Source organism: Jaculus jaculus, chromosome 7, assembly GCF_020740685.1.
Source record: "Jaculus jaculus isolate mJacJac1 chromosome 7, mJacJac1.mat.Y.cur, whole genome shotgun sequence".
In the NCBI taxonomy this organism is placed as follows: domain Eukaryota; kingdom Metazoa; phylum Chordata; class Mammalia; order Rodentia; family Dipodidae; genus Jaculus; species Jaculus jaculus.
The window spans coordinates 82,525,962-82,541,780 of record NC_059108.1 but is presented as its reverse complement, the minus strand read 5'-3'; the positions used below and the strand labels follow the sequence as shown (position 1 = coordinate 82,541,780).

Genomic DNA, 15,819 nt, shown 5'->3' with positions numbered 1-15,819 from the left:
AATACACAGAATGCAATTGATATTTGTATATTGATGATGTAGTCTAAGACTTGGTTAAGTTCCCTTATTAGTTGCAGGATATATGCATATATATATATTTTTTTTTTTAATTTTTTTATTATTTATTTGAGAGCAACAGACACAGAGAGAAAGACAGATAGAGGAGAGAGAGAGAATGGGCGCGCCAGGGCCTCCAGCTTCTGCAAACGAACTCCAGACACGTGTGCCCCCTTGTGCATCTGGCTAACGTGGGACCTGGGGAACCGAGCCTCGAACCAGGGTCCTTAGGCTTCACAGGCAAGCGCTTAACCGCTAAGCCATCTCTCCAGCCCATGCATATATATTTTTTTATCTATTGGTGTTTTGGGGTAGGGTCTTGCTTTAGCCCAGGCTGACCTATAACTCACTCTGTAGTCTCAGGATGGCCTTGAACTCATAGCCATCCTCTTACCTCTGCCTCCCAAGTGCTGGGATTAAAGGCATGCACCACCACACCCAGCTAGTTGCAGGATATATTTTTTAACTTTGCCTAAAGTCATGTCACATATTGTACAGACACATCAATTTCTTGAAATTTAAAGAACTGGGGAGCAATGTTTCATTAATGGTCATGTCTCAAACATTGGGACTATGTGAAATTTTATATATGCTCATGCTTCAAATCAATGAACCAGAGAGAAGAAAGGGGGACCCAGATCAGCCCCTTTCCTCCTTATACTCAATGCCACTCCTTTCCAGTAGTTGCTCGCAGGCCTTTGCCAGCAAAGCTTAGCTTCCTACTTCTACAGCTGAATTTCAATGGAAGCCACAGTATATATGCTCCCCCATGTTAGGTTTGCTATTCCCTGCCGAAGTTACTCTTGATCACTGTATAGTAGTTCATGGCATGAATAGATCACTTGTACTCATCTATATCTTGTCAGAAGTGATATATGATAGTAAAAAGAAAACATAGTTGCTGGGCGTGGTGGCGCACGCCTTTAATACCAGCACTCGGGAGGCAGAGGTAGGAGGATCACCGTGAGTTCGAGGCCACCCTGAGACTCCATAGTGAATTCCAGGTCAGCCTGGGCTCGAGTGAGACCCTACCTCAAAAAAACAAAAGAAAACATAGTTACCACTGACATAGTGCTTATCATGTAGCAATTACTATTCCAGATCCTTTGTTCTATCAGCCTGTGAATTGGTATAGGCAGAATGATTGTGCTCATTTCACGGGGTGGGGGGGCATGGGAACAGAGTGATGAAGGCTCTCACCAAGCTCACGCACTTAGGAAGTCACAGAGCATAGATCTCCTTTGGTCTCAGCCTTTATGTTATACTGAGTCTCTAATGGAGAGCATCTTTCAAAAGTTGAGTATGGTCAGAATCAAATGTCTATTGTTAATTTCTCCAAGTGATTATCATTCCATAGGACTACATGCCAGGGACAGGGCACATGGGGAACAAATAGGAGTACAAACTGAATACCTGCAACTCATGCTTGTTTGGAACTAGAACCAGGTCATCTGAATGTAAGGCTCTGCTCTTCACCGTACCACTAAATAAAACAGACTCTGCAAGCCATTTACTGCGGCTTACAGTCCATCTTCCTTCTTCCTAGCCTCTGCTGTTCAGGCTTCCCATGCTACCTCCATGGTCTCCTCTCTGACTCCCCATGGCCAACTTTATCTGGCTACCCTGCCTGACCACCACCTGTGAGAGCAGGCAGAACCAGGAGGCCTTTAGGAAATCCACCCAAATGCTGTTTACCAGGGTTACATATGGGTTCCCTCCCAGCTCTCAAAAGCAGATGATGTAGCCCTTTTAGGAATGCATCCCTGGTGCCTTTGGTCATACCTATCCTGGATTTGTGGAACATGGGGAAAGACCTTGAGCCCCAGAGTAGGATTCGTATGTGGTTTAACATCAACACAGAGGAAAATGTCAATCCATTCAAGGTTTCTTCCTTCCACTTTCTTACTCTACAGTGGTTTTATGAAGCCCATGAAAGGGAATTCTTAGGAAAGGCCAATGTTCCAGCTATCCCAGAATTCCAAGTTATTTTTGAGCATTCTATTGCATTTTATATAGATTATCATGGAGTCTGAGAGTAAAGATATATTTTTTTTTATTTTTAAAATGCCATATTTTCAGCTAATTTTTTCTTGCTTTATTATTTTGCCTAAAATTTCAGTGCAGTGTTGAATGTAAATGCTGAAATATATGTTCATGCTTTGCTCCTGATCTTAGGAGAAAAATCAGATTTTTTAGCAGTAACTATGGTGTTAACGCTATACTATTTGTAGACATCACTTATTACACTGTAAACATTCCTACTTTATTCTTAGATTTCTAAGTGTTCATCTTTAAAAAATCAGCATTCATTGGGATAATCAAATAATGTAATGATTTATGTTGACTTTTAAAAAATCTTTACCTTTGGACTGGAGAGATGGCTTAGCAGTTAAGGCACTTGCCTGCAAAGTCAAAGGACTCAGGTTCAATTCCCCAGTACCCACATAATCCAAATGTACAAGGACTTTGCAGTGGCTGAAGGTCCAGGTATGCCCATTTTTTTCCTCTCTCTCTCCCGCCCTCTTTTCTTCCCTCTCCTTCAAGTACACAAAATTTTAAAAATCTTTACCTTTGAATTTCTATACTAAGCTGCACATGATCACAATATTTATTTCATTAATTGTTGTTCTGATGTAACAAAATTTTCTTTGGAATCATTTCTTTGGAATCATCTGCATGGAAAGACTATTGTGTTATCTGGGTAATACTTACCAGAGAATAAAAATGGGAAGTAATCTATCTTTATCTACTTTCAGGGAGACTATGCATAAACTAGTATTTCTTTTCCTTAAGTATCGAGTAGAATCCATCTCAGGAGCCATCTGTGACTCAACTTATATTCATGGAAAGGTTTTAAATAGTTCCATTTATCTAGTGGGTATAACATTATTCACAACATCACCTTTACATATAGCTTTTAATAGTAGCAGAAACTAAGCGATATTTCTCCTATTGCTGTTATTGTCTGGAGGCTTGTCAGTTTCATTGCTGGTCTTAAATTTCTGTTTTTCAACCAACTTATTTTTCCCAATTGTTTTCCTGTTTTATATTTCATTAACTTACACTCTCATCTTTATTATTTACTTTCGTACTTACTTTTGGATTAATTTGCTTTTTCTCTTTTGATTTCATAAGAAAAAAAACCAAGATCATAGTTTTTGGTGGCATCCCATAAATTTTAGCATGGCTTACTCTATTTCTATTTAGTTCAAGATACAGTTAGTCTTCCATATCTGTGGGTTCAACAACCAACCATAGATTGTAGACAATTGGGTAATACTGCCTCAGGACTGAACATGTGCAGACTTTTCTCAGCATTATTCCCTGAAAAATATAGCATAACAAATATTTATATAGCATTTGAATTGTATTATGTATTTAAAATATACTAGAAATGATTGAAAATATAGAAAAGGATATATGTTCAGGCTAAATGCAAACACTATGCCAATAATTTTTTACTCTTAATTCATATAGAATAATCATATTATTATACCATTAAGTATCATAATTCTTATATCCTTGGGAGTCCTAGATCCAATCCTATACTACTTCCCATTAGGATAATGTGGAAGGATTTGAAGCCTTGGTTTAAGAAACACCTTAGAGGGATGAAGATAGTGACCATTCTGGTCAGAGCTGAAAGACCTGAGTATAGTGCAAACTGTGGATTGTGTGGTTTGGCTCATGAGAGGAAGAGAGAGCTTTGTTCAACTAAAGGAAGTTTGTGTGAAAGGCTAGCTGCATTCTGCCTATGTCCTAAGAACTTAAGCAGGATTGAATTTAAAAGAAATGGACTGACGTGAGCAGAAGGATATGGAACAGAATGAAATGAAAGTTTGGGGCTAGAGACAACAATTCAGTTCAGCTACAATTGTTTGAGTACCACCACTTAGCTAGAGCCAGCCATTCTGCATTGGGACAGCAGAAAGGATGAGGACTCTTGAAAGTAAGGAACCTGAATTTTGCAGAAGTATCCTGCTTTTCAAAGTTAGCTTTCCCCCACCCCCCAGATAACAAATTTGGTAGCCCAGCTGGTACTACAGGATTATAACAAATGCAGGAAAGAAATGGTCACTGGAATTACAGCACAGTTGGCTTTTGGAAATGGCCACTGAGTAATGTGAGGCAGAGTTATTGAAGACTCTGGGTGGCGGCCCAATGGATCCATGAAGATAAACTCTGGGTTGCAATGGAGACAGCAGAATTTTTGGAGATACCAAGACTGTGGAATGGTTCCCAAGATCAGGAGTTGTCTTAGGGTGGATTTTTCCTGGTATTATAAGCAGCCCAGCTAGAGGGGTGGAATTGGAACCCCTGAGACTTCATTGTGAGTACCAGATGGACATGAAATTGCATCTGCAGGATCTGATACTTGCCCTGTATATTTTAGATCTTGCATTAGTTAAATCTTTCCTGGAAATGACATCTTTTGAAATACTAATCTTTACTCTGTGTCATTATGTGCTTTTGGTTTTACAGGCTCATAGTTAAGAGACTGTGGATTATGGGGATGTTTAAACAGTGTTGGGACAGGTTAAAAACTACAGGTACTTCTAAGGTTTGGAAGAATGCATTTCATTTTACATCATGGATGACTGTGAGTTTATGGGGTCAGGAATGGAATGTGGTGGTTTGAATCAAATGTCCCCCATAAACTCATCTGTTCTAAATGCTTGGTCCTCAGCTGATGATAACTTGGGAAGTGTGGCCTTGCTGGAGGAGATGTGTTATTAGGACTATTATAGTTAGCTCTTTCTTGCCAGAGTTGGTTCACTTTCCTGTTGCTGTTTTCTACTGACAAGCAGAGGTGATGTACAACCTCTGCTCATGCCATGCTTTCTCCAGACATCATGGAGTTTTGACTCAAGACTGTAAACCAAAATAAACAACTTTCCTCCCATCAGCAGCTTTTGGTCAGGTACTTTGTCCCGGCAACACGAAGTTAAATGCAACAAATGGCTTTCTACTTTCCTTTTAAATTCTTTTCTGATCTCTGAATTATACAGAAGTATGTTATATTACAGTCACTTGAAGATTTAAGACCTTGTGACATAGCAGACAGTTTTGGTACATGTGCTGTGTATACTCACAAAGAATTTTTTATATAAAATAGACAACATGCTTTGACATATATAAGTATAATTAACTGAATACTCCCAACAATAAAATTTGCATCTCAGATACCTGTGTGAGTATGACATGGTAAGAATATGTAAAACAAGATCATTCTCAGTGAACTTACCCAATCACAGAAAAAAAATCACGACATAGTATCACTCATCTACAGCACCTAACTTGAATGTACCCAAGTGCCTTACATTCCCAGCAAACATCTCATGGACTAGTCAATAGGATGGGTGGGGAAGGAGGGGAGGGCAACAGAGGGGGTGGGAAACACAAATATAGTCCCAAGCAGCAATGGTACCATAAAATTCTACATCCCAAAAGGCAGACCGAATGGCTGAACCTTCACCAGGCCCTTAGAGGGTATACCTGAGCCACAAGACACTGGAAAGGTTATGATGAAGACTGACCTTAATCTTCTACAGCTTCTCTCTCTCTCTCTCTCTCTCTCTCTCTCTCTCTCTCTCTCTCTCTCTCTCTGTCTCCTCTCTAACTATTTTATATTAGTTATCTTTTTCTTCCTTTTCTTAGTGGGCACTGACCTGTAATTCCCAGTAACAGCATGTGGCTATCATCCACAATGAGCTTTTTTTTTTTTTTTTTGGTTTTTCGAGGTATGGTCTCACTCTAGCCCAGGCTGACCTGGAATTCATTATGTAGTCTGCAGGGTGGCCTCAAACTCATGGAAATCCTCCTACCTCTGCCTCCCCAATGCTGGGATTAAAGGTGTGAGCCACCACACCTGGCAACACAATGAGCTTTTGATCAGAGATACCTACAAGGTTTCCTAAAAGAAAGACAGATTTCTGTCTGAGTACTTGATGACCCACCAAAGGTTAGTGATAAACCCTGCTGCTGAAGACACCTTATGTGGTCAACACATAAAATGGAATGGCATGGCTGGAAGCTGGAAGAGAGTCAGTCCCCAGACAGTCAGCCCATCTAGTGCCAGAAGGTGCTACATGGGTGACTAGGGGAAAATGACTAATATCTGTCCAAGCAACTCATGGTCTAACCTACTTAGCAGCAAATAACCGGTGGTGATGCCCACACAAGTGCAATAGTGGCACACAGCCATGGTGGGGAACCAACTGCTCTTGAGTTGGCTAACTGATCCTCTCAGTGGTGCAGGACCCATAGCTGGAGCTGGGAAACAAGTCAGAACCATATCCAAACATAAGCCTGCTCTCCATTATCAAGCTACCATCAATCGTGGACTACAAGAGGGCCTACACCTATTAAATTATCTATAAAAAAGTAAGGGTTATCTCATTTGTCTGGTGCTAACTTACTCTCCGTTGGAGAATCTGCTTCTCTTTTTCAGATAGATGTAGATCCTAAGGAGAGAGTCACCCCATCATACCTCAAAAGGGCCCCAGCTGAAACTAAGAATAATTGGCGAAACAAGCAAGGTGCTGGTTTCCTGGTGAACCAGGTACTAGCACAAGGATGAAGGAGATCAACACAGAGAAAAATCAACTCCTATCAACTCATAAATCCAGAGACCCAGAGGCCCCCAACACCTCATCAATGAAGCAGACCAAAAGTGAACCCAATATTTCTCAGAAATTTTGCGGAAGAGGGGGCGGAAAGACTGTCAGAGCCACATGTTGGGTCATGATATGCAGAGACATTTATCATACCCATAACTGTGGGCTAACTCCAAAATTCACCACCCATATACCTCAACAAAGAGGGGCCAAGGGGAGGGGTAGGTCATGGATGAGTCCAATAATGGTACCAAACTGACTGCATTCTTTGAGTACAAAACTAATTAATAAAAATATTAATAGTAGGAGTCAATGAAACAAGCTCTCTGGACCACACTGCTGTATGCACTCTGTCTGCTTGTCCTCAGAGTGTGCTTCTATAATGTAAACAAGGTCATGCATAGTGGGCAGAAAGGCAGATTCACCAACAGAGTCCACATGTCCACTGGTTCATAGATCTGAAGGCTGTGCTCAAAGCCCAAGCTTCTTAAACTGTGTGTCAGGACCCTGTATGGGATGCATATCTGAATGGTTGGGGGGGGGGTCACTAAAACCTTGCCAACAGTAAAACAATTCTGAACATACAAAAACCCAAATTTAATTCAAAATCAAATGTGTGGTGAATGTGAGGCTTTTCTGAGAGCCCTCATTCATGCTGCATCTGAGATTTCCCTGTAGCCTTGGTTCTGAACACATAGCTTGGATGCTTTGCACTGTGCTATCACGACATGCAACACCAGCAGACGCTACCGGGAGGGAGCCCTGTGACTTAGAACCGAGACCATTGCATGTTGCAAACTGCAGTGTTTTTATTGTGCATACAAAGTTTCCTGCTCTTATTGAAATATAATGGTTTAATCACCATAAACAAAGACTTTTGATTTTAAAATTTTAATTAATTAATTTATTTCAGAGAGAAACAGGATGAAAGAAAGAGGCAGTTAGAGAGAGAATGGGAGCACCATGGCCTCTAGCCACTGCAAGCAAACTCCAGATGCACACACTACCATGTGCATCTGGCTTTATGTGGGCATTGGGAAATCAAACCTGGGTCCTTAGTCTTTTCAGGTAAGTGCTTTAACCACTAAGCAATCTCTCCAGCCCCAAAACAAAGAATTTGAATATGTTTCTATTATCATTCCTCAGCATGTTAAGTATAAAATTAGTAAGTCTTTGAATCTTCTTATGTTAGACCTACAAGCACATCCATTTGGTTAGCATGTAAATTTTCTTTCACATTTAATAAATGGCAAAATTATATTTAAAAAAATAAATAAATTTCTAGTATGCAATGTGTTATTATTAACTAGGTATCATATTATGTGTTATATCTTTATATGCTTCTTTGTGACATAAATGAAACCTTGGATGCTTTGTTCTACAGCCTTCCATGTTCCCTCTCACCTGACCCTGGAAACCAGCATTCTACTCTATGTATTTGGTTGTTTGGATTTGTTGTTGCTTCTAGATTACATACACAAATCAGATCATCTAGAATTTTTATTTTAGTGCCTGTATATTTCACTTAGCAGAATGTCCTTTAGGTTTCACTCTGTTTGTTGAATCACAGGGCCTTTACAAAGGCTGAGTGCATATTATATTACTATATTTATTTATCAGAGGTTACCTCAGTTGTTTCCACATTATGTCTATGGTGTTTCTTTTACTGTAGAAGTGGGTTTAAAAAAAATCCCTGCATATACTTTTAGAGACCTAATTTGATACTTTTTAGCATAAGATTCAAATAAATCCTGAAGGCAAACCTGTTTCATCTCCACCAAAACAGTTCAAATGGTTTTAAAATGTTAGTGCTAACCCATACATGTTGACATTCATCTATAATCTCAACTAGGATGACTAAAGTAGGCATTCTACTGTGAGTTTAAGACAGCCTGAGGATACAGAGTGAGTTCCAGGTCATCCTGGGCTAGAGTGAGACCCTGTCTCTGAACAAAAACAACAACAACAACAAAAAGACAGGTTCTATCACTGTCATTTGATTTTTGCTTTTACCATCATTGCTACTGCTCTTACAGGCTTCAAAGTATAATAGAAGGCAATAATGACCTCTTCTGCCCTCTAAACACTTTCAGATAGATAGATGACAGATACATAGACAGAGAGATGATAATGATAGACATAAACAGATAATAAGTAGGTAGATAGATATGTTGATAAAAGTAAAGAAAGAAAAATAAAAATATGGCAGCTAAACAGCTTCATGACAAACAGGTTATTTCAAGAAAAGACATGCAATTATGTTGACTCTGATTACTGGTAAGTTGGAAGTCTTAAGAAATTTAACTTCAGCTAAAAGCAATTAAACTGAACTGTTGAGATAATCACCCCACTGACTCAACATAACTACAGATTCAGGAAGAACAGAAAGCTTGCCAATGCATTGTCCCTTCTGTTCTAAGTCCCCAGCATCAAGCACACTAGATAGCAAATATTAAGGCTTTGCTAGAATTTATTTGTGAAAACTATTGTCACTGGCAAGATTTTTATATTTAGTTTTTCTGCCTTAAATTCTGAACTGTCCAAATACATAAAACTGACAACATAAATATATAAGAAATATTCTTTAAAATAAGAAAATATTCTACTTTATGTCTGTACTTCATTTATGTAAATCAAATGTGAAAGTTGGCCCTACAAATAATAAACATTAATGTCAAGTTCATTTCAAGATCCCAACCTTTTCAATGATACTCTCTTTTCCTTAAGAATATGAAGACTGTCATAACAAATATATATCTTATATTATAATAAGACAACTTATAGTCTTGTGCATTTCCTTCATCTAGTAACAGCTTGAACCTATACTCTCAAATCTTGAAAGTCCTTACTGGGAATCACTGTTCCCACTGTGGGTACCACATTAAACTCTAAGAAGACACCTGCTAATTCTGAGTTACCTATCAGAAGGCACTCTAAGTAGGACCAGTGGAGACTGGAATATAAATGTGTACACTCATATCATGTATGGGAAAGGTAAGTTATATATATTAAAGCAATGAAACTGCAGAGCCTATAAACTACTATATATAGTCTGAGAGGATTAAGCTACCTCCTAGCAAAATATTCATGGTGTGTCATGATTGGTGAATCATGCTGGTGAAGGGATGTTTGAAAAAATTAATAGCTTAAGTAGTAAGGTTATCCAAAAGGTCCACATGAGATTTTTTTTTAGGACAATGAGACATACTAAAGGTCATGGCAGTAAGATGAATAACTGCGATAGGATAAATGGAGTTTCAGTTAGTGGATAACTACTCTTTGTGTTAGCAAGGCAGCTTGTAATATAAACACATTCTCTAAGTCCTGGAATGCTTTTCTTTGGCCTGAAAAAAAGAAAAAGATAATTCTGCTAAAATTAAAAAAAAAATCACTCACAGATTCCTTCGCCATGTTCTTTTGCAGCCGTGTCTGCCACTGAACAGCTTGCATGACAATGGCTTCCCACCTTCTTTCAAGGTTTACAATGATCAGCTGCATGGGCTGGTGATCTGCATTTAGGTTACAGGTGTCCCGGTCATCCAGAAGATGCTGGCATAACCGCAGGATGGAGGCCACTCCTCGACGCCGCTGCTTGATTTCACGGCAAAGGGACTGAAAAGAGAAAAGACCAATTTGTGAGTGTCTATAACTAAATCTACAAGTGAGAATTCCCATATGCATAAAATACTCTCTTCTACCATAATTTTTAATTATAGTAGTATTTTCAATTTAGACCAATGGGAAGGTAAGGTCCTGCAGAGTCTATTTCAGATGTGGGCCTCCAGAGCTAGTGAATGCTACAGGATTTAGTTATATTTCTTTCCTTTCACTGATGCACCTCTCTAAAATGGATGCTTCCACCTTGACAATTAAGTATCAACAGTCTCTCACCTAATGTAATAAATCATTTAGAGCATATGCATTTCAAACAGACCAACATGCTTTGATTTAAGGTCAGAGGAAACACCAAAGATAGAAAAATCCCCCAAAAGAAAAAGGTTTTTTTTTTCTCAAAATTTATTATTAGTTCCTTTGGAGGGAAAAAGTTCAATATTTTACCAGCTGAAAATAAGTTAAGATTGTAAAGAATTTTTATACATAAAACCTATCATCTGGAAAAAAAGGCAATGTTCCTCTTCCAAAGCTTGATTAACAAAGCAATAATGGTCTGAAAACAGAAATTATGATACTGGATTATTATTGCACTATTTGTTGGTTGTTGTCTTTCTTTTAATAGACATTCACAATATTTAAAATGGATATGTATGCATCAAAATAGCATTTGTATTGCTGCAGTGACCTTAAGCTGAACAATTCAAGCAAAATAGTGGGTATACATGTTTAAAAATATTATATCCTTTCTTTGCCTACGGATAGTGGTGTAAGTGATATTCTAATTCAAAGCCTTCAGGAGAAATGATGATTGTATCTACAAACATCACTGAATTACTAATTTCCTTCTACTGCCACAATTGGACTGTTCTAACAGTTAACAGATTGCTTATTAATCAACAAGGGTAAACAAGACAATGCAATTTCATTTAGTGTGAGAGTTTTAATGCCTGAAAGTATTTGTGCTTAAAATGTTAATCTAGATAAGACTTCATTAGGAGAAGTCTTAAAATGACTAAGTGCTGTTCACTGAAATGTGCATGGAGTGCGGGTAGTAGATCAGCAGGTGGACATTTCATACAGATGTTCCACTTACTGATATAATGCATGCCACAGCTATTTAAATGACCCTAACTCGGTAATAGCTGGAATTCTATTATTTCTGTAATGAGAGAACCCTGTGCCTTTAATATTTCTGAATTTTAAATAAGTTGAATGACAAATAAGTTGAATTTCTAAACCTGTGTTTATGGCAAAATATGACTAGGAATTTTATTATTCAATTTTTACCAGTGCAGCTGTTTTAGTTATGTTTCTTGAACTTATCCATATTTATTTTCTTAGAAAATGTTACTATTTTGCTATATAACTCCTGGCATAGCCACCAGATCTGACTTTTTTAACAGATGCTATTTACTAGTTCATTGCTAAATGAGAGAGAAACCCCCTAGATGTTTAAAGGTAAACTTGAGGGCCTAGTAAAGAAACAAGCATCATTTCCCATCTCCTCCACTCCTTCAAACAGCCTCTCTTAAATGTATAATCTCAGTCTCTCTGACACACACACACACACACACACACACACACAATTTCAATTTATTCCCTTACTTTACAACTGGTGAGTAGTCCAAACTACAAAGTCCACCTTATACTTGCCAATTCATGGCCCAAACTTCCAACACGTTAATAATATGGCCAACTAAAATGTGTTAAAATGAGTCCTATGAGTGAATAGTGAGAATTTTGATACTTGTTTTATGGTTAGCTTGTTAAAAGTCAAGGGCTTAGAAAATTTTATGCCATGGAATGGCATTTTGCAAACCTCTCATTGAAGTTAACTAGAATAATTACTGTATTTCTTGTCAACAAAAAGTCCCAAAGTCCTTAGCTGATGGAAAAACTGTAATGAATGGCAATGAGTGTGTATACTGGAGATAGCCCAGGCCTCTTGAGGTAACATTTGCAAAGCAGTTAAAATGTATTTCATTTACATCATAGACATTTCCAAAGAGGGCATTGAGGTTGCTAGAGGATGTTTTCATCAAGATCATTAGCCTTAGATTTTTGGAAATGTTCAGAATGTATCTAGTATCTAAATATCCAGATAATCTCCTCCCCCTATCTTATTGCAGATGAGTCAAGATGAACATGGTGGTTTGAAGTTTACAAAAGCTGGGCTAGAGCAGCCATCAGGAAAATGCTTGCTGCTCAAGACCGATGACCCTAGATCAGATCCCCAGCATCTATCCATGTAAATGCTGTGTGGGCATGACAGCCCACCTGTAATTCCAGTGCTTGGGAAGCAGAGACAGGGGATTCCAGGGGCAACCTGGCTAGCAAAATTAGCTGAGTTGAAGAGATCTGGTTTTAACTAAGATCTCTTCACATAGAGAGTGATTGAGCAACACTCCCAATCTGGCTTACACACCTGCTTACACACCTGCATAGCCACTGATATGCCAACATGCATACACATATTCATGCAAACTACACACACATACACACAAAGAGACACACATACATGCAAATCTATACTATACAAAAGCATTTTCTATTGACATTCAATATCTGACTTTTTGATGTTAATATTATGTTTTTTTTCATTTTAAACATCTAAAAGGAGCTGGAGAGATGACTTAGCAGATAAGGCACTTGCTTGAAAAGCCAAAGGACCCAAGTTCAATTCCCCAGGACCCATGTAAGCCAGATGCATTTGGAGTTTATTTGCAGTGGCTAAAAGCCCTTTTGTGCCCATTCTCTCTATATATATCTCCCTCTCTGTCTCTCTCTCAAGTAAATAAAAAGAAATAAGTATCTAAAAGGCTTAGTCTATTATTCCTGATTGTATACTTTGAAAGGGGGAAGAAAATTGGTGAAGAAAAATTGAAAATTTTATGTGGCCAACATATTTTTTTCAAAACTTTCTTATACCTAGAGTCATAATTGATAACATTTGCCTACACAAATTTATTTCCCTGGCAACCATTAAAATATACATGCTTATTTATAATCACAAACACACACTAAATAATATCAGTGATTTGTTGGCAATGTTTCTTAGAATTTGTATTTCACATTATCTCTATGAGAAACTGAGATGTCTACCTTCCATATGCACTGAGAAATATTAAATATAATGACATAGGGATAAACAATTATTATAACTTTTTGCCTTATATTTTTGAGAATCTGTTTCAAAACAGAAACCATAGACAAGAAATTTAAGCAGGGCACAGAAATAAGACAAACTCATCCATCTCTGACCTCCTCAAATGTGGACTAAAACCTTCAATTGCTAGATCCTCTGTCATGAATTTGAAAAATGAACAAGTCACTACTCCTTCCTTCAAGGAGCTGATTCTACTAGACATGAACTTATTTGGATACAAATTAGTATAATACCAAGTACAGTGTATACAGGGAATACAATGCTGGATGAAGTTTGTACAAGTTGCTACTGGGACTTGGTAGACTGCCAGATAGTCTGAGATGGATAATAGTTGTTATGACTTGAGGGCCCAGAGCATGTCAAGGTAGAAAAGAAGCAAGCAGACTTGGGTAGTGGGGATGCCTAGTGTACCAGTTAAAATGAAACAAGAAAGCAGCTGGTGGGAGAGAGGACATAGAAAAGTTTGGGAATGCTTGTCATTACCACCAACTTTGAAGCATTTTTCTTATTATATCAAGAGATCATATTTGCTCTAAGGCATAGTCATACTGTCTTCTTAAAAATACAAAGATAAGGACTAGAGAGATGTCTTAGCAGTTAAGGCTCTTGCCTGTGAAACCCAAGGACTCATGTTCAACTCTCTAATTCCCAAGTAAGTCAGACGCACAAGGTGACACAAACGCACAAGGTCACACATGTGCCCTACGTGACAAATAAAATTCTAAAACGAAAAATCCCTGATTATCAATACACCTAAGAAAGGGATTTTTAAGTGCTTTAATGTTTATCCTTATCATTTAGTAACCTTTAGTTAATTTTTTCATACAAGGTCACCTCTGTTAGTATGAGGTCACTCATGACCTAAGCATCATTTCAGAACACAATTGTTGGGCAATAGTTCCATGTACTACTTTGAAATTTCTAATATTCTATTCATTTATGTTAAATTTCCCTCTGTTTCTCATGTATCTAAACAGACACATTTGCAATAAAAATGAGAAGTGTAAAAAAATAGAGGTGAAGTTTCTAAGCCTTTTTAAATACATGATCTGAAACAAAAGGGGTTATAAATAATTGTTTTTCCTTCAAAATGTCCATATTTACAACCCTTGGTACATATTATCCTTTAGTCATTTCACAAAAGAGTTGTCAATATCATAACAGTTGTTCTTGTACATCCAAAAGTGGTCAATTTGATTTTCAATTCATCAATGGCATATACAGGATTTTTGGAGGAGAATATTTTACTTTGTCTCCTGACTTCCTCAGTCAATTTTTTCAATGGATTAATGCATTTGAATTTATGAGCCAGATACAATATGAAATGTTTTAAAAATATTTTTTGCAGTGCTAGAAACTGTACTCAGGGCCTTATGTATGATAGGCAAGCACTCTATTAGTATATCACTGAGCCACTTCCCCAGCCTGAAAAATTATTTTTCACCAGCATCATACTAAAGGGAATATACTGAAGCATCAGATATAACTTCCAATGTTAGGACCTTAATTCTTCACTTTGTTCAATGTGTGTTTAAATACAAAAATACATAGAAAGTTATTTGAGCTTACATGCACAAACACTTGATATTAAATAAGTGTCATCTACTCTACAAGGCAATGTAAATAAACTTACAATAAAAATCCTATAATTGGGCTGGAGAGATGGCTTAGCGGTTAAGCGCTTGCCTGTGAAGCCTAAGGACCCCGGTTCTAGGCTCGGTTCCCCAGGTCCCACGTTAGCCAGATGCACAAGGGGGCGCACGCGTCTGGAGTTCGTTTGCAGAGGCTGGAAGCCCTGGCGCGCCCATTCTCTCTCTCTCTCCCTCTATCTGTCTTTCTCTCTGTGTCTGTCGCTCTCAAATAAATTAAAAAAAAAATTAAAAAAAAATCCTATAATTATAGCAAGAACTTACAATAAATAATATGTGCAAATGAGGAGCAAAGGAAAAGAGGAGAAATGTATATTTCCAAAACACCAAAACTAACATATGCACAAACCAGAAAGATGCAAATCTAAAACCTCCAAAGCAATTGCTTTTCACCATGTCTTATTTAATTTTTATTTAACATGTTGATTTGACATTATTAACTAGGTCAATATGAGCCAAATGTTAGGATGCTAGGTCATCCATTATACTGCAAAATCAAAAAACAACTATAAAACAATACCATTTGTAAAGGCAAACATTACTTCCCCTTCTATATTGATCAACTCTTTAGCAAAATTTATTGAGTATGCAATCTATGAGACAAGAACAACAACAAGGTTTCAACATACATACTGTGATACATGTACCCAATCCAGCATGAGTGGAAAGTAGACTGAGACCAGACAGGTGAGTTCTTATAGCTTAAATAGTGTCA

At 37.8% G+C, this 15,819-nt stretch overlaps 1 protein-coding gene across 2 annotated transcripts in view; it reads right to left on the bottom strand.

The window, feature by feature from the left end:
• Akap6 (A-kinase anchoring protein 6) overlaps positions 1 to 15,819 on the bottom strand; it is a 491,862-nt gene that overhangs the window by 45,814 nt on the left and 430,229 nt on the right. For both annotated transcript variants that reach the window (XM_045154209.1, XM_004661860.2), the window contains exon 12: positions 10,071 to 10,286. In XM_045154209.1, the coding sequence (XP_045010144.1) occupies positions 10,071 to 10,286 (216 nt within the window). The remainder of the gene's footprint in view (positions 1 to 10,070; positions 10,287 to 15,819) is intronic.